General features: G+C 45.8%; 2 protein-coding genes, 1 long non-coding RNA gene and 1 other non-coding gene across 9 annotated transcripts; 2 read left to right on the forward strand and 2 right to left on the reverse strand.

Annotated features, from left to right (window-relative positions):
- Positions 1-240: 240 nt before the first annotated feature.
- On the forward strand, positions 241-1250 carry LOC119300965. The gene is made up of 2 exons (XM_037577867.1): positions 241-510; positions 629-1250. The coding sequence occupies exons 1-2, from the start codon at positions 450-452 to the stop codon at positions 856-858; spliced, it is 291 nt and encodes a 96-aa protein (XP_037433764.1). The 5' UTR covers positions 241-449; the 3' UTR covers positions 859-1250.
- A 3760-nt stretch (positions 1251-5010) lies between these two features.
- On the reverse strand, positions 5011-9754 carry LOC119300966. 6 transcript variants are annotated; one of them, XR_005146830.1, is made up of 8 exons: positions 8919-9752; positions 8662-8763; positions 8463-8577; positions 8014-8149; positions 6844-6973; positions 6190-6306; positions 5393-5571; positions 5011-5304 (listed from the first exon to the last, which is right to left on the reverse strand). It is a non-coding gene; the product is annotated as an uncharacterized LOC119300966 (long non-coding RNA). The 6 variants fall into 6 exon arrangements; XR_005146831.1 differs by having other exon boundaries at positions 8662-8725; positions 8919-9751; XR_005146833.1 differs by adding an exon at positions 6724-6759 and having other exon boundaries at positions 8463-9754.
- A 374-nt stretch (positions 9755-10128) lies between these two features.
- TRNAP-CGG lies at positions 10129-10200 on the forward strand. Its single transcript has one exon. It is a non-coding gene; the product is annotated as a tRNA-Pro (tRNA).
- A 20-nt stretch (positions 10201-10220) lies between these two features.
- On the reverse strand, positions 10221-14170 carry LOC119300967. Its single transcript, XM_037577868.1, has 6 exons — positions 13565-14170; positions 13183-13251; positions 12994-13098; positions 11523-11642; positions 10747-10836; positions 10221-10670 (listed from the first exon to the last, which is right to left on the reverse strand). Exons 1-6 carry the CDS (start codon positions 14120-14122, stop codon positions 10554-10556), a joined length of 1059 nt encoding a protein of 352 aa, XP_037433765.1. The 5' UTR covers positions 14123-14170; the 3' UTR covers positions 10221-10553.
- Between the last annotated feature and the right edge of the window lie 4170 nt (positions 14171-18340).

Consider the following 18340-nt stretch of genomic DNA (forward strand, 5'->3'; position numbering starts at 1 on the left):
ACGGTGTGATACAGGGCACCCTTAGCAGTGAAAGCTTGTCCAACCTGTCTACAAAAAATGTTTTTTCAGAAAAGAAAAGAAAAAAAATAGTTTGTTAAAGCTATCACGCACTCGTGGGACAGACGGTGGTCCCGACGCGCTACTTTAAGTCCCACGTGTCAGTGTGATGGCGAGCAACCTGGATAAGAAGGACCTCATAAAACCTCGGGCTACCTCCGAATAGAGAGGCAACCCAACGAAGCAAACCGCGACAGAAACTGGTGGCTGGGCCACTGGTTTCATTTATCCTTTTCCTTTTAGCTGACGATCGATAGAAGCCAGTGGGCGCGCAGCGCAGCTACAAATACGCCACCAACCTGACCTGCTGATCCCATCCAATTCCCCATTCCCAAAAAAAGTCATCCGGTCCGAGAATCACTGTAAGAGATTGGGAACCTCGTCCACCGGAGATGGAGAAGATGAGCTCGTCGGTGCAGTCCTGGGCGGACCAGCACAAGCTCGCCACCGTCGGTTAGTCTCAGCCCCTCGGTCCCCCCTTCCCTCCCGCGATCTCTGATCGGTGTTCTTGTACGTAGTTGTGATGCGAGACCGGGCACTAATTTTGGCTGCGTCTTTGCCGTGGATGCAGGGGCGATGTGGACGACGGCGGTTGGCGCCTCGGTGGCGTGCGGCCGGCGGCGGGGCAAGGCGGCGGGGTTCACGGTCGCTGCCGCACTCGGCGGAGCGGCGCTGGCGCACCAGTACTACGCAGCCAAACGGAGGGAGGAGGAGGCGAGGTGCTTCGAGCTGGACTTCTACTCGCAGCTGCCGGCGGCCACCGGCGAGGACGGCCAGGAGAACGAGCGGTGGAGCTACTAGCGGTGGATCAGACGCTCAGATCACGGCCGGCCGGCCGTGGATCGAGACGAGACGATGATGATGACGACCAATTAGGAGTACCAGTTAATTAATGGCCCATGACGTGGCGCGGCTCATTTGTCCTAATCCATCCAGCGGGGAAGACGGGATTATCTTATCTGCTTTGTACTATCCATCCATCCAGCAAGTGGCGTTGTTGTCTCCATCATCTAGTAGGTGTGATGGAGGTGGGGGTAGGATTATTAGGTTCCCTTCCCTCTTCTCTATGTCTATGATTGAAGGAACCAAGAAACCCAGCGATGCGTTGCGGATTATAGTAGATAGAATTCTGTCTGTTTGGATGATGTTGATCGAATAAGCAACAGCGAGTCGCCTGAGTTATCCAAGTTTTAAACTTTTAATAGTGTCCGGCACACAGTGAGAAGCGAGGCCGGCCTTAGTCATGAGAAAAGAATCCTGGAATCCGTGGTTGCTACATTATCCATTCAAGGGGTCCATATGTTAACTGGATCTGGAAGGAAGAATCTTTCCCGAAGGAAAGTGGAGAAAAGAGAGAGAAGCTGGCATTTTAATTTCAGTTGCACACAACTGATACTCATGACAAATGCAATTGCAAGGTATGGTAATGTCTTTGAGAATCTTTGGAGTATTTTGCTGCAACATGCAACATAATAAAGCATATAAATTAGGTGTAAAGTTATGGCTACAACGGCAACCAGCAAATTTCCTCCGGCATCCGTGCGCGATCCACGCATGCGGATGCGGGAGGCATCCAACCAACCATATCATGTATATGTCCGTCAGTGAATTCAAATTCAAATGTACCCTGATCCACATAACACGTCGGATCGCATCTCCGATCACAACCAAAAAGAGGCAAATATGCTTAGTCTTTACATGCCCAAGTTCAAAAGAACATTAGTCTGGCAGTCCATGCATTTCTGCCATGTTAGACCGATAATCCCAGCAAGCTGCTCCCCGATCAAGAAGGTGTCGTCGCTGCTGTGTAGGCAACCTCCGCGTCCGCCTCCGCCAACTCATCTTTGTGCCGCCGCAACATCTGGTAGCGGACGGATTGCACGATCACTCTAGCGTTGGCATCCAAAAGAGTCGACATTCAAGGTCAACATGTTGACGTCCTCCGCATTGGCGGTGATCACCGCCCTCTTTTCCTCGAGCGTGGCCTTCCTCTCTTCAAGCTTGATCTTTTTCTCTGTCGCCTCCATCAACTGTTTGAACCTCTCCGCCTTCCTCTCCTCCTTGATGTTCGAGCTCCTCATGCATGCCTCCTCCTTCTTCGCCAAGATCTCCTCGAACCTCTTCATCAGCTTAGCCGCCGCACCTTCTCGCTTTGCCCTCTCCTCCTCCCACTTCTTACCCCATAAATTTCTTCTAACTTTCTTCGGCGGTTCTTGCGTTGGGTCGGTAGGGTCACCGATTTCTTCCTCATTGGCTTGGGTTGCGGTTCCACTTTGGTTGACCATTTAACTTCAACTAACAATGCATGACGGTGAAGGACTTCTTCTCCAACTTCTTGTACACCACACAAGCACGAGTAGGCTACAAAGTGAAACAATGCATATCCGTCTAGTGAGCAACAAAGCAATACATGCCCGGCTAGTGATCAACAAAACTAAAGCATATCTGGCTAGTGATCAACTTACTTGCTCCATGATTTGTGCACCGCTAGACCACCGTGCGATGAGATACCAAGTGCCCACAATACTTGGACATGGCCTCTTGGATGGTGTACCATCGATTGGTTGAGGGACTTCCACTCACGGTTGCGGATGACCGCGTCAGAGTAGGGCGTGAAATGTTTGTGTTCATGAAACCATACGTGAATGTTCCTCCAAAAGGTTGTTCCCTTTTGCTCCGTGGCATGGCGAGGATCAAGGCTAGTGGCCAACCATGCATCGCACAATAGCTTATCCTCCCGCATGTTGAAACTCTCTCCTCTACCCTTCTTCTTCGGATCGCCAGTTGTATCATTTGGATCATCGTTGTTGCCGTCCTCCTCCTCCTCTCCAACCCCTCCGGATGCTGCTCTCTGGCGGCCCAATGGTGTTGTTATTGTTGTGTGTCATCGTTGGTCTGAGTGTAGGACCGCTTCGTGGCCGTCTGGGTGTAGGACTGCTGCTGGTAGTTACCGGATTGGGTGGGATCCAAGTCTTCCACCAGCCCGTCCTCATAGACCCCTCCTCCTTCCTCGCCTCCGTCATGGATGATGTCGAGCATCTCCCTATCCGTGTCGTACACTGGCTCCCCCGCTCTGGGCATTGTAGCGAACAGCACGCGGCCACCCATCTGCTCCCCGGTCGCCGGCCGCGCCAGGACGAGCTGCGGCAAAGAATACTCTGAGAAGAGCGGCGCCGTGTTAACGTCGACGATGTAAGGCACCGTACTGGCGGGGGTTCCGAGCTGCTTGGCAGTGTAGTAGCACGGAGGCTTGTAGGACTCCGGCCGCGGCGCTGTCTCTACTGTCGGCGTGCCTATCTGCAGGCATCCACCATGGCCACGCTAACCGCCTCGTCCGCCACAACCTCCACGCCCATCGCCACCACCAGGCCCACCGACGGCCAACCGCTTCTTGAGCTTCTCCTCCTTTGTTGCCTTTGCTTTGACACGACGATTTTTGTCGCGTCTCTGAGTTGGTCTTCTAGGCGAGCGTGATGCTCGGATCCTTCGGCACCTCGCCAGCTCCATCTCCGACAGGTTCTCCGACGGTTCCATGCGTCGGCGGCGGAAGGAAGGAGAAGATGGGGGGAAAGAGCGAGAATTAGGCGGAGAGCGGGGTGGAATGGACGAAGAAAGCGGGGGATTTTGACGCGGAAACGGTGTTGGATGCTACAAAAATGTGGGCTCCGCCTTCCTTTTGGAAGGGCCAGTGGGCGGAGAGCGACGTTTCGCGTGTCTAGACTCCCGTAAAGCACCCCACGTTTGTCTCCGGTTTACAGGAGAAATCGCGTCCGGACCATTCTGCGGACCGATACAGAACCGCGTTGGATGGCATCCGCGGTCCGGACGGTTGCGGGAGGTTTGAAAGTCGGCGTTGGAGATGCCCTAATGCAACGACAACAATTTAAACGTACCTTTGAATCGCATGCAGGTGCACCAAGCCACTAATTAATAATTGCATAAAATAAAGAAAAAATTATAGAGGCCACCGTCAAGTTAGCCTTGCGGCAGTCATCTTGTCTATCCTCTTTCACTATCCTATTACCCGGGACCAACATCCACAAGCAAAACAAGGAATTCAGCAAGGAAAACGATGCACAAGACAACATAGAAGATATCATTGCTCAAGTGGCGATGTTGCCTCGTCCAACCAGAAGATCAGATGTGAAGTTGCCACTCCATGAAACGGAACTCGGAGCAACACCTTAAAGACCTGATCCACCTATTGTTGCTGCCAACATTGTTAAAAAATTGAATGTGACATTTTGTTAGGTCAACACCAAGGACACACCTGAAGAGAAACTGCAGACTGTGCCTAAGAAGACGAAAAATGCTACATCTGCTGAAGGGGCTGGGACAGGAAGGAAGAAAGGCAACAAGGAGTAGCATAGGAAGTTTGCAGTTCTCTGGCAGTTGTTGTTAGGTGGCTCTTTTGGTTTTGGGGTATGTTTGTAATAAGCACTATGTTATTCAGACACTTTTTTTATGTCACCCTGCGATTGGGTATGATGTAAAACTGTAAATAGGCATCCAGTTTGCTAGACATTGTCCCGGTTACCAGCTTTCAAGATCAGTGTGAAACGCCACGCTGGTACAAAAGAGCATGCGTGCCCGGGCGCAACAAAGAGTTTCCGGGAGCATGACTGCTTGCAGTAGCGCCTGTTAATCCTGAGCCCATCGTTAATCGACCTATCTGACTCCAGCCGACTTTGAACGTTTTTTCGGTCACGAGAAGATGTGCACCAACAAATACCCGCACACAAATTCCACCACCCTGCCAAGAGGCGAATCTTACCATGTTAGAGTTATTTTTTTCTTCAGGAAGATATAGAGTTGAACCTATTCGATTGTCCTTTATACTTCTACTAGATGACTCGTTGCGCCAATGGCGCAAAGGCCGAGAGGGAGCCAAGTATTGCGAGAATATTTAGACACCCAAGTCAAAAACCAAATGTGGCCAACACTCCCGCATCCTCTACTTGGAAGCCGCCTTTTCTCACCGGATCTAACATAGATACATGATTCTTCAAGAGAAAATTTCAGAGAAAATATAAAGCATGGAAGGCTTTAAGTTGTACTATTGAGACCATACCACCATATCTTCATTTAGTTTCTTTGGAAATCTAAAGGTCTAGGAGGATGATACATGTGAGAAGCTGTGAATCCACAAAAAAAACTAAACTAACTTCCAAACAAACATTTCAAGTTTGGAAGCCACAAAGAAGCAGCCCAGATCTCTCGTTGTAGTGCAGGTACATGTCCTTAATCCTGCATCCACAGCCCATAATTTTTCAACACCTAAATCCACAAAATCCAGCTGAAGGAAATCATGGCAGAAACATGCGTCGTGGCTTACGTCTCCGAGAAAGACTTCTTGGCATTCTTGTGCAGGTTGGACACAGCAATCCTCGCTGCGAGCTGCAGAAGAAGCACACAGGCACCTTCCTTCACCTTGCCCTTGGGGAGGAGGGGGGCAACACTTGCAGCACCGCAACAAGGCTTGCTCCGAGTGTAATCATCAGCATTCTTAGATACCTAAACAAACAATCAAAAAAGAACATGCTATGAGCAATCAAAAAAGAGAAATTATACAGCCTCAAAAATATATACACATGAAATAATGTTATTCATTTGACTTAAATCCCAGTCCCAATACAGGCAAGACTACATCAAGATACATTTCGTCAAAGAATCACAGAAGTGTAATGCTAAGATTAAATTATAAAGACTATATCCCTCCTTCCCCACCAAAATGTGGCCACATTCAGGCTTTGTCATCCCTTAACTAAATTTCTGACCATTTGAAGATCACAACCAAATTTACTTTCTTAGAAACACCATCATGTAAAACACAGTAAGCATTCTAATACAAAAACGTGCTCTTACATTGATATGCCCAGGATTAGATCTCCTTAAACCTTACTTTACAATGATACATCTCTGGGATATGAAACAGACAATCGTACTGAACATAATCATCATGTTTGTGGAAAAGATAAAGGATTATAGCTAACTAATGCATGATGTTTATTAAACGGTTAGCACCCAAATGCAAACCTAAGGGCCTCTGCGTAGCATGATAAGGAATAATGCCTCAAAGTAATACTATAAGAAAGGAACAAAATAGGAAGAGACGGGGTACCATGCTCTCACCTACAATAATTTCCTTCCATCTATGGGTTTTCCCTAGTACTGATCAAACCATCTTGAAATAGCAGTGTTGAACGCCAATTTTTGTTCAACACGCCAAGAGGAACCCAACAAATACACCTGCAAGCAATAAAAGATGGGTTAAAAGTTCACCCATCTAAGCAGGTATCCAACCAAAATCAGAAAAAAAAAGATATAGGATGGTCTAATCCCTTCAGGATATCGGCAAACCAGATTAGAGCAGATTGACAGGAGTATCAATACCTCAGAACTAAACACGGTAAAGTAAAAATAAAAATACTTTATCAGCACATTCTTACTAAAACCAAACATTAAGCATACTGAAATAAGGAAGTTCTGTTTTCAATAGAATTCGTGAGATTATTCCATTCTCAAGCAAGCGCGCATATGCAGAACACCTTTCAGTGAAGCACAATGGAAGACATGATCGGCAAGATTATAAATAAAATAAAAGGACAACCAACGAAAATATTTGCAACAAAATTATTCAAACAATATGGATCATTAGTAAATTACCAGTATCATGTATCCCTTGGCTTCCTCTGCAAACGCCTGCTAAAGCAGAGTACAGAGGTACCAGGTAGCTTACTTTTTTGCCAGACACACAAGCAAGTGTGAAGCTGCACAAGAAGATACCTTAGAGAAGCCGTCAATGGAGCCAGTCTGAGCGAGCCAAAGAAGTGTGTGACCTTCCGGTGGCCATCATACGGGTCGGGGTCCTCCTCACGGCAGCGAATCCTCGTGGCGCCGTTATCGCCTGCTAGGTCTGGGGTGCAAAAAAGTTAGGGCGGCGGAAAAGAAGGGTGATGCTGCAGCGGACAACGAGACTGGGTCTAAATATTAATATGCCATCATATTTCATATTGCAAAAAGGAGATAGAAATGTAGCAACCTGGCATAACTAATTATCTATACTAATTATTGTCGGATGATTGCATATAATCACTCATCATGAGTAACCGACAGACTGGATGATGGAATGAGAGGAGAAATATATTTAATGAAATTGAGTAAGAGAGGGAAACTTGAAAGGAAAAAAACTCAGCACTTGCAAATGAAAAACATCATATAAAATGGATAATCACCAATCAGGCGATTTGTAAGATATGAGCTTGTTGTTGTGATTATCACAAATCTAGTTGATGGATGATTGGAATCAGCTATCACACTGAATAAACAATGTTCATGGCAAAGTTTCACTGACAGGAATCAGCTACAATCACAGAAATGTTTGTTTATGACTGGTCTTACACAAGTAGCAAGCTTCAAATCAGCACAGGAATAACGGATTTGTATATCTATGCGACTATGCCATGTGTATTGCACACTTTATTTAGACAAGCATGCAAGGAAAATATATTCATGGCACAGTTTCAGTTTTGTGCCATGAAGAGAGGTCGTAAGTGTGTTGTCCAGAACAGAGATGACCATATGTATCAAGAATGGTGAGGTATGGAGAAAATACACTCTCTCGGGAACACAAGCAGGTTGGTATTTTTTTCCTGCATCTATTTCTTTTACCTGAACTAAAGGTAATACTATGACAGCTACTATTAATGGAACTAACCAACGGCAGCCTGCTCTCACATCTTTCAATTCTTCTGTAACATATGCGCTTTATTCAGACAAGCACACGAACAAGACAATCATCGAAATAGTATTATGTTCTCATCAATGGTGCTTAAGTTGCTATGTGCATTCTTCTCAACTCAGAGATATGCATGTACAGAGGTTGGTTTTAGATCAATTGGTAATCACCTGAACTAACTACAGTACACGGTCTGTAAATCAAGATTGGGAACATACCATGAACATGATTTGTGTAGTATTTATCTGGCTGGTACCACACACACACAATCTGCTGTTGTTGCAGGAACACATGGCAAAGGAGGGTAGGCACACGTGCTTGCTGGAGCTTGATGTCTGGCCGGTTGAGGCCCAGCTACAAAAGTTGAGGCTTTCTCAGTCAACAATCTACTAAAATGTAATTAATATATAGCAGATCAATATTAAAAAATCCCGGCAAAACATGCCGACCAAAATAAAGAGGTAGAAAGCCTATTTTAAATCCATGACTGGTTACAAAGTTGCATCAACCTACTACACTAAATATATAATGGCAGTTCTGGATGATGCTTAACATGGTGCATAGTTTGATGGTACAGTGGCAACCTCATAAACTTTGCATACAACAACCACCTGTAAAGAAATGTGAACCAAAATAAAGTGTCATTGATCGAAATGATAGAACATACCTGAACGCCCCTTCTTCATATCCCATATCTAAAACAGAAGCATGCCGAATCGTTATAGTAAGAGGTTGTCAGTGCGTAAATCAGGCCATCGGCAAAAAGAACCAGAGAGACCGACCTGCAAAAAAAATTGCAATCCTTTTACAACAATGAATCTTGAGCAAGCAAATGACGTGAAGGGAACAAAAGATAAGCAATCAACATGGCCAATGAGCAAAGGTGCTGCAGGGCAGAAGCAACTACACCCAAACTCATGGAGAAGCAACCTGAAATTGGTAAAACAAAGTGGCAGCTAGAAATTATCCTGAACCAACAAGAAAATGCCATGGTCAGCCATCACCCAAGCATGAGAAATAAATAGTTAAATACAGGGCATTTTCAGTGAAAATAAGGAATTTATTCCAGCTTAAAGTTGGGCTAGGCAACTAATTACAGAAAAAATGAAATGACATGACTTACATAGATTAATCCTCCCCTGTCAGCCTTCTTGGATTTTCATCAAACACATCCTAGGCACAGAGAAAGAAAACCTGCAAGATTTGGGCTTGGAAAACTTGGCCTTCCAAGCGATCCACCAGCGCACCTACACCGCTCGCGCGAGGTTTCCGAGCGGACAAGCTCGGAAAGGCTCGGAAACGCCTCGCAGCCCACACCCCGCGTACCTGTTCGCTCGTTCCTGGACGAGCTCCTCTCGCTGCGACCCCATCTCGCTCCTGACTCCCCTGAAGCAACCGGCGGCGGCAGAGGCGGTTAGTTCTCCGGCCCTCCTCTCCCTCCCCCATCCGTCCCTTCCCTCCTCTCCCTCACATCCGTCCCCTCATCCTCTTCCATCTATTCTTCGGCCATGGAACGACCTGCAGCCTTGCTGCTCCTTCCCTCACCCGCCACGCCCGCCAGACCCCTGCCGACCGCCACCATCGCCTGCATCCAGACCGCCAACAGCATCCTTGACCCGGCCCCCACCCTCGACTCACTCCGGAGGAGTCGACCTCGGCCGCGAGGAGGAAGAGGCGGGGGAGCCCGTCCCGCGCGAACCCAGAGCAGGCGGTGGAGACGGGTTAGCCCGCGAAGCGCTTGACCACGACAGCCTGCGCGCGAGCGATGGGAAGGCGAGGAGGAGGAAGAGGCTAGGCGGTGGAGGAGTAGCAGTCGGCGGCGGGGCTCCTAGGGCGCAGGAGGAGGAGGTGGGAGGGAGCGGCGGCGGACGAGGGAGGGAGGAGTGAGGGGCGCGGGGATATGGATTAGGGCTAGGGTTCGACGCCGTTTTCGTCCCTCGCGCGGTGCGGTGTATTTTTCACTCGTGTGGTGCGGTGCGCCCTCTCTTTTTCCCCACGCGCAGCACGGTGCGGTGGTTTTTTCCCCTCGGGTGGTGCGGTGCGCTGGAGCCATCGGTTCTGCCTAGGAGCCTAGGAGGCTTTATATGTTCAACTATGAATCATTTTAAAAAATCAGGAAAAAGCAAAGAGGTTCGAGGAGAACTGTGAATTGACATCCAATGAAATTAGTTTAGCCTCGTTTCCTCAATATTTAAGTCATGGGGGATGCGCTGGTGATGGGATGGGTATTTTCTTGGAAATAAAATTTTGTTTACATTACACTCCCTCTGTCCCATAATATATTATGGGACGGAGGGAGTATATAAAATTATGTAGAATGTAGAAACCAATCCGGGTGTTTGGTCTAGTGGTATGATTCTCGCTTCGGGTGCGAGAGGTCCCGAGTTCGATTCTCGGAACACCCCATTTTTTCTTAATTGCCTCAATCCACCATAAAATACCCATTAGCTACTCTGAATTTTCGTACAGACATACTGCTCAAATGCATACATCTTGATTCTACTTGCTACCATGCTACACGTACTCCCTCCGTTCCTTTTTATAAGGCGTTTCAGACAGCTGAGTTTGAACTGTTTAGTACACTGTCTGAATTTACTAAAACGTCTTATATAAGTGAACAGAGGGAGTACCATATATAGACATGGCAGTTCTCACTTGACCACCACGGTTAATTAGCTCTAGCACAAGCAGCAGCTAAAGAAACAACAAAATCGCTGCACATCCTTCTCTGCATAGACGAAGCTCGACGGCAGTTTCTTCAGAACCAATTCGAGTAGTCAAAATCTCTGAGCTTCCGGAAATGCTTCTCCACGTCCTGTCTCGATTTCGTCCACTCTTCTCTCTGGATGATAGTGGTGGCGTCGTCTCTTTGCGACTGTGATACCAATGACCGAAATTAGCTCTACAAGCTTGTTGCTAACAAGAGAATAATTGTGAAGCAAGTAAACCACCTTGTCAGTTATTCTGAAAGACTCGCCTCCATCCCGTATGAGTAGCAGGTCATTTCTCCTATCTCTCTTTTTTCCTTCAGGGACGTTCACCTGCCAAAGACGACTACATATCAGTCACCACAGACAGTACACCAAAATATATGATGTCTTATATTTTGATACGGAGGGAGTACTTAACAAAGAAAAAAAATCACTTAAAAACAAGTTTTTGGTGTTAGAGAAGTCTGCAATTCACCTACCCTAGTTTCTTGACATCATCAGGCTGCTAATAGTTTTTATTTGTTTTTTAAATTGATATTTATGGGTTACGGATATTTATTAAATGATCAATGAAAGGATTGAGAATCTCAGTGTCCGACCATAAATTTTGATTGTGAAGACACTTGACCTGTAGTAAATTCAGATAATACTAATATTTACATGAGACTCCACAAATATGGACCAAGACTAATATGATTGACATTGTGTGACAAATAACAGGTAATATCCAGAAGAAACTGCACCATTTGACATTGATACATCTGATTAGAATCCAGAATCATCACTAGTAAACAAACAGAGCAAATGAACAATGACTAGTGAAAACTTATCTTTCAGGCACATAGGTGAGATGGCTGAACTATTTAGATTAGATGAGAAACTAGTATAAAATTAGTTACAGTAGATTCCATATGCATGATTACTTTTTGCGAAAGATATAGTACATGATTACTTAAATACATAAGAGAAACTATTATTTTCATATCATGAAAGAATTAAGATTTCAATTGTCTTACCACTACTTTCGCTCTTGTGATTGACCTTGTTTTTGAGTCAATGACATAAATCTCCTCAAAATCAAGGAAAAAATCTGTATCGCTGAACCGCCTGTTTCTGTAGTGTTTTGTTAAGAAAACCTACAGCAGAAGAAACAAAAATGAAATACATATACTTAATAAAATCATGAAGCTAGATGCATATGTACTTAATATATCATATCATGGAAAAGAATATTTAGTATTAACAATAAGCTAGCATGTGGTAAAGCTGCTGCCTTGTGACCATGAGGTCACGGGTTCAAGTCCTGGAAACAGCCTCTTACAGAAATGTAGGGAAAGGCTGCGTACAATAGACCCAAAGTGGTCGGACCCTTCCCCAGACCCTGCGCAGTGGGGCTGCCCTTTTTTTAACAATAAGCTAGCATGTCCAGTGAGCAGAACTGCTCGCCTATAAACACACTAAGGTGAAAGCAGTAAAACATATGATGCAGTTAACAACAGTTAAGTGTCCCAAATCTTGGGCTGGAAATCAAGTTAAAGCTTGGCTAGTAGAAAACCCACTGATGTAGCCGTGCAGCTTAAGCATCTCTAACTAAGTAATTGTACTTATTTGCTGATTTCCTGTTTTAGCACCTACAATAATTTGCACTGTGAGGACAATAAACAATGCATTGCACATCCCGTAAAGAAGCTATAAGAAGTGTAGAATCTGCCACGCGGGATGTTTTTCAGGAGTTTCACTGCTAACTTCACGTGAACCGAAGCTTGGATATGCATCATCAACAACAACAACAAAGCCTTTAGTCCCAAACAAGTTGGGGTAGGCTAGAGCTGAAGCTCATAAGATCTCGCAACCAACTCATGGTTCTGGCACATGGATAGCAAGCTTCCACGCACCCCTGTCCATGTCTAGTTCTTAAGTGATACTCCAGTCCTTCAGATCTCTCTTTACGGACTCCTCCCATGTCAAGTTCAGTCTACCCAGACCTCTCTTGACATTATCAGCACACTTTAGCTGTACGCTATGCACTGGAGCTTCTGGAGACCCGCGCTGAATATGCCCAAACCATCTCAGACGATGTTGGACAAGCTTCTCTTCAATTGGATATGCATATTAAGATTAATTTTACCTCACAAGTCAAAACTACCATTGGCAAGGACATGTCTCACCAAGCAACTATGATGCATTACTACTGCAAATCGAGTGACAAAAACTAAGGATGCAAGCAGCACACCCAGTTTCCCACATACTAGCTCACTCTAGTACAAATGTTGAGGCCATTAGTACACTTAAATGGCATGGTTAGCAGGACAAGCGGGCCACTGCTTGCATCCCTAGCAAAAACCCTGGACAGAACTTCAGAACCTTTATGGCTGTTAAATACTTAATTCCCAAGCCACATTCAGCCAGTTCATTTGGTTTACAACAGAAGGAACATAACGGAATGGCACAACAAACTAGCAGAGTAGGCAAAGTTCTCAGACATACCTTCATAATCTCCCTCTCTGTCTTGTACAGGGGATCACGCAGATGCTCAACCGGTGGCTCACTTACATGGTAGCGGCCAAAGTTTTTCTTCGCGCACCTCACATACTGAATTTCAAAGAGAAAATCAACAATTAATAACCTAATGCATTTTACATGCACCAAAAATAAGAAATAGCAAGATATGTGCACCTTTTGTGGCATCGGGGCAAGAACCCTTGGAATGGAGTAGATGTCGGTGTCAGGCGGTGTGACATACATCTGTTGCACACAATGCCATATTGAGCAGAACAAGCACCACACAGTTAGCTTAAAGATTACTACTCCCTTCCATCGATATTAATTGCCGTTTATTTAGTACAAGTTGTACTAAACCAGCGACAATTAATATGGATTGGAGGGAGTAGTTGTCAACTGTCCTAATATTGCCATCGATTGACATGTTGGTCTGTTAGATGAAATGTCACATAGGCCAAACGCATTTTTGCAGACATGAATGGTGAAATAGTCTATTTCAAATAGAGCAGGAAATTACTGGAAAATGTAGTTGATGAGGTGAATTACTAGGATATACCTCTCGGAAGTCGTAGACGTCTTGGTCAGGGTCGGGCACCTTGCGGATGAAGAAGTCGCAGTGAAGCAGGCGAATCTTGTGGAACTCATCTTCGTCGACGGTGTAGTCGACGACGGTGTCGGAGGCGGACGCCCCAGTGGACACGAAGCTCTCAGCCGCGACCATGGCGATGTCCCCCTCCCCTTCCTCGCCTCCGCTGCCAACCCCGGAGAGCTGCGGCCGAGGCTTGACGGGGGCGAGGAGGCGGTCGTAGTCGACGTCGTAGTCCTGCTCGTTGTCGAGGTCGTCGTCGTCCCCCACACCGTCGTCTCCGTCGAGGTCAAAGTCGCCCGCATCGCCGAAGTCGTCGTCCATGTCGCCGTCACCGTACGCCGCCGAGATGTCACGCTGCCGCCGGCCCTGCCTGTGGGGGAGGAGGAGGGGCGCTGGGGTGGTGAGGAGGGAGAGGGAGAGGGAGTGAGCAGGAGAGAGCTTGAAGGTGGAGGTGGGGTTTAGGGTTTTGGAGAGCAGAGAGGGGAATGGATAGGGAGAGGCAGTCGCGAGCGGAGTGGTCGCCATTAGCGCGAGAAGGTTTTGCACTCTCGCCACTGTCCACCCACCGTATGCGACTTAAAATGGGAAAATAAACATCCTGAAATCTAAAAAGTGGCCGCGCACTTTTTGGTTGAACCGAGCGGCCGGCTCTCACAGTGCATTCATGTGGTAATTTATTTGTCTGCTAGTGCATGTAGGCGTGGCATTAAATACGTTCACACTGCTCCTTTAGTTTAAGAAAGACAGATCCATCTGCATTTATTCGGGTTTTTAAAAATTCAAAAAGCTATATCTTTCAAACCGCGCGTCGGAATTCAAATCTGTTTTCACCATTGAAATCCTCGCGACGAGATCTTTGAAACTAGATCCCGCATGGGTATATTTTGACGAATTTTTTTCGATGCCAACTTTGGAGCTATATAGTGCAACTCTATTACTGCATTGTGCAACTTTATTACTACATCGTGTAACTTTTTTCCAAAACTAATGTTTGGAGCTGCGCCTTCGTATGAGGTTACAACCTAGCAACCACGACAACTTTGATGTGCGACTAGTCTATTGCCTCGACGAAAGTCGATGTGCAACCTCCTCTTGTAATGTAGTCTAGTCGCACACACATTGATGTTTAGTTGGCTTGTAATGTAGTCTAGTTGCACATACATTGATATTTAGTTGGTTTGTAATGTAGTCTAGTTGCACACACATTGATGTTTAGTTGGCAGAAAGACTTATTGCACACGCATATGCTTAGTTGGCTTGTAATTTAGTCTAGTTGCACACACACTGATGTTTAGTTGGCAGAACACTAGTTGCACATACATATGCTCAGTTGGCGTGGCAATCTAGTCTAGTTGCACACACATTGATGTTTAGTTGGCAGGACTTTTTTGGCACACACACATATGCTCAATTGGCGCGGCAATCTAGTCTAGTTGCACACACATTGATGTTTAGTTGGCAGGAAGACTAGTTCGTCGAAACATCCCCATGCGGGATATAGTTTTGAAGAGCACGTTGCGAGGATTCCAGTGGTGAAAACGGATCTTAATTCCGACGCGCGGTTTGGAAGATATAGTTTTTTAAAAATTTAAAAACTGAAATAAATGCATATGTGATCTGTTTTTTCCAACTGATTGTGACCGATGTGAATGTATTAAATGCTAAAAGATACATGCGCTAGCGGACAAAAATTACACACATGCATGTCTATGCAGAGCAGACGCTAGCGGATAAAAGAATTTCTATTTTAGGCCGGCCGCTCGCGCATGCCAGCGAGCAGCCGACCGCTACGTAGACTCGTCCAATAAACATTTTGTACTCGAGCGTTTTTTTTCATGGTAATACGTTTTCATAACTTGTAAACACTGATCTGACGAAACTAAAAAGACAATATAAAGCTAGCATTTGCACAAAAAAAATGACCTCCAACTTACGCGCTTATTATAACATTCGTTTATCATAGCCGTCCCTAAATTAAGAAATGCTCCACTAAATACAGAAATACATCACATCTATGGTCCTTCATACGGTTATGTGTACTCTGGAACGATGCAGCTTTGCCACATACCCCTCCCCTCCCCCACACATGTTCGATGCACAACTTGCGAAAAGACCCATCTATTTCCATAATCCTGTCGCACCCCACGACAGCCGATGGTTGTACCTTTGCGATATGGCCTCTACTGACATCGCAAATCCATTCGAGCCATGTGCCACCCGAAACGCCTCTTCCCTCATCCTCGAGGACTACGACGTCCTGCGGCGGTGCGACGTGATCATCATTGTGGCGTCGACCGAAGAGGCTAGTGAGCAATTAATTGTGTTCGGACGATTTTCTATACTAAATTCAAGTTTAATTCGAGCTCATTTGCCTACTCGGAATTGTAGGGTTTCAGTCCGCTGTGTTGAAGCTTTGTTTTTTCCTCGGTTTACGGATGAAGGCACTGGTTTCTACATTGTAGAGTTAGTGCATTACGTTTTTTTTGTATAATGGAGCGAGTAGGTCTTATCTCTTATATGAATGGAAAGGTCTTTTATGATTTCCATGATGCTAGGAAAATTTGCATGTCAGATATTGTATGACTTAGTAGAGGATTTGGAGTACGAGAGGGGAGGAAGAATAAATATATGTTCGTTGCTCCCTGGAGTGCAAATCAATGAGCATGGACTTAAATTGATTGCACAAAACAATGACAACAACTGCATTATACGACTGGTTAAAGAGGGGCACATATTATCTAAAGTTCGGACTTGATCATTTAGACTAACTTGATCATTTAGACAACATGTGCGTGTGTAAGGGCAGTCATGGAACAGAGGGGGTGAATTGGATATTTTGAAAATTATTTCAAATAAAATGAACTAATCGAAGTTTAACGGAGACAAAATGGACGGACAAATACTACAATGAAGACTAACTACACAGACAACAAAGTACTTAGCAGACATACACACTAACATGTTGAAGACAAAAGCAGAAGCATGGACGCATGGAGCATAGCGATGACTAAACTAGGCATAGCTCATGCCGCGGAATAGAAAGGGATACATCAAAGTCTTCGCAATAGAGAACATAAAGGGAGCAAGATCTTCGGAATACAAAGTACAAAAGTAAATTGAGTGCGAGGAAATAGAACCTGAAGGCTTGGTGAAGAGAAATTTGTTCCCCTTGTTCAAGTTACTGACACAACTCTATGTTTGATTGGAGGGTAACTAAGCCTCCTTTTGATGTTTATAGTGGGCGAAGACTGGTACAAACATACGTGCTACTGTTGGGGAACGCGGTATTTCAAAAAAAATCCTACGATCACGCAAGATCTATCTAGGAGATGCATAGCAACGAGAGGGGAGAGTGTGTCTACGTACCCTCGTAGACCGAAGGCGGAAGCGTTGAGTAACGCGGTTGATGTAATCGAACGTCTACGCGATCCAACCGATCAAGTACCGAACGCACGACACCTCCGCGATCTGCACACGTTCAGCTCGGTGACATCCCTCGAACTCTAGATCCAGCTAAGGACGAGGGAGAGTTTCGTCAGCACGACGGCTTGTTGACGGTGATGATGAAGTTACCGGCGCAGGGCTTCGCCTAAGCACTACGACAATATGACCGAGGTGGAAATCTGTGGTGGAAGGCACCGCGCACGGCTAAGAAATCAACTTGTGTGTCTATGGAGTGCCCCCCTCCCCTGTATATAAAGGAGGGGAGGAGGGGGCCGGCCGGCCTCATGGGGCACGCCTCAAGGGGGGAATCCAATTCCTACTAGGAGTAGGTTCCCCCCTTTCCTAGTCCAACTAGGAGGGGAAGGAAAGAGGAAGAGGGAGAGAAGGAAAGCCCCCACCCCAATTCGGATTGGGCTTGGGGGGGGGGCCTCCACCTAGCTGCCTCCTCCTCTCTTCCACTAAGGCCCATGAAAGCCCATTAACCCTCCAGGGGGTTCCGGTAAACTCTCGGTACTCCAGAAAATGCCCGAACCTATCCAAAACCTTTCCGGTGTCCAAACATAACCTTCTAATATATTAATCTTTATGTCTCGACCATTTCGAGACTCCTCGTCATGTCCGTGATCACATTACAAACTCCGAACAACCTTAGGTACATCAAATCACATAACTCACAACACATATCGTCATCGAACGTTAAGCGTGCGGACCCTACGGGTTCGAGAACTATGTAGACATGGCCGAGACTCATCTCTGGTCAATAACCAATAGCGGAACCTAGATGCTCATATTGGTTCCTACATATTCTACGAAGATCTTTATCGGTCAAACCACATAACAACATATGTTGTTCCCTTTGTCATCGGTATGTTACTTGCCCGAGATTCGATCGTTGGTATCATCATACCTAGTTCAATCTCATCACCGGCAAGTCTCTTTACTTGTTCTGTAATGCATCATCCTGTAACTAACTCATTAATCACATTGCTTGCAAGGCTCATAGTGATGTGTATTACCGGGAGGGCCTAGAGATACCTCTCCGACAATCGGAGTGACAAATCCTAATCTCGATCTATGCCAACTCAACAAACACCATCGAAGACACCTGTAGAGCATCTTTATAATCACCCAATTATGTTGTGACGTTTGATAGCACACTAAGTGTTCCTTCGGTATTCGGGAGTTGCATAATCTCATAGTCGTAGGAACATGTATAAGTTATGGAGAAAGCAATAGCAATAAACTAAAACGGTCATAGTGCTAAGCTAATGGATGGGTCTAGTCCATCACATCATTCTC

This window comes from Triticum dicoccoides, chromosome 5A (genome assembly GCF_002162155.2).
Source record: "Triticum dicoccoides isolate Atlit2015 ecotype Zavitan chromosome 5A, WEW_v2.0, whole genome shotgun sequence".
NCBI classification, from domain to species: Eukaryota; Viridiplantae; Streptophyta; class Magnoliopsida; order Poales; family Poaceae; genus Triticum; species Triticum dicoccoides.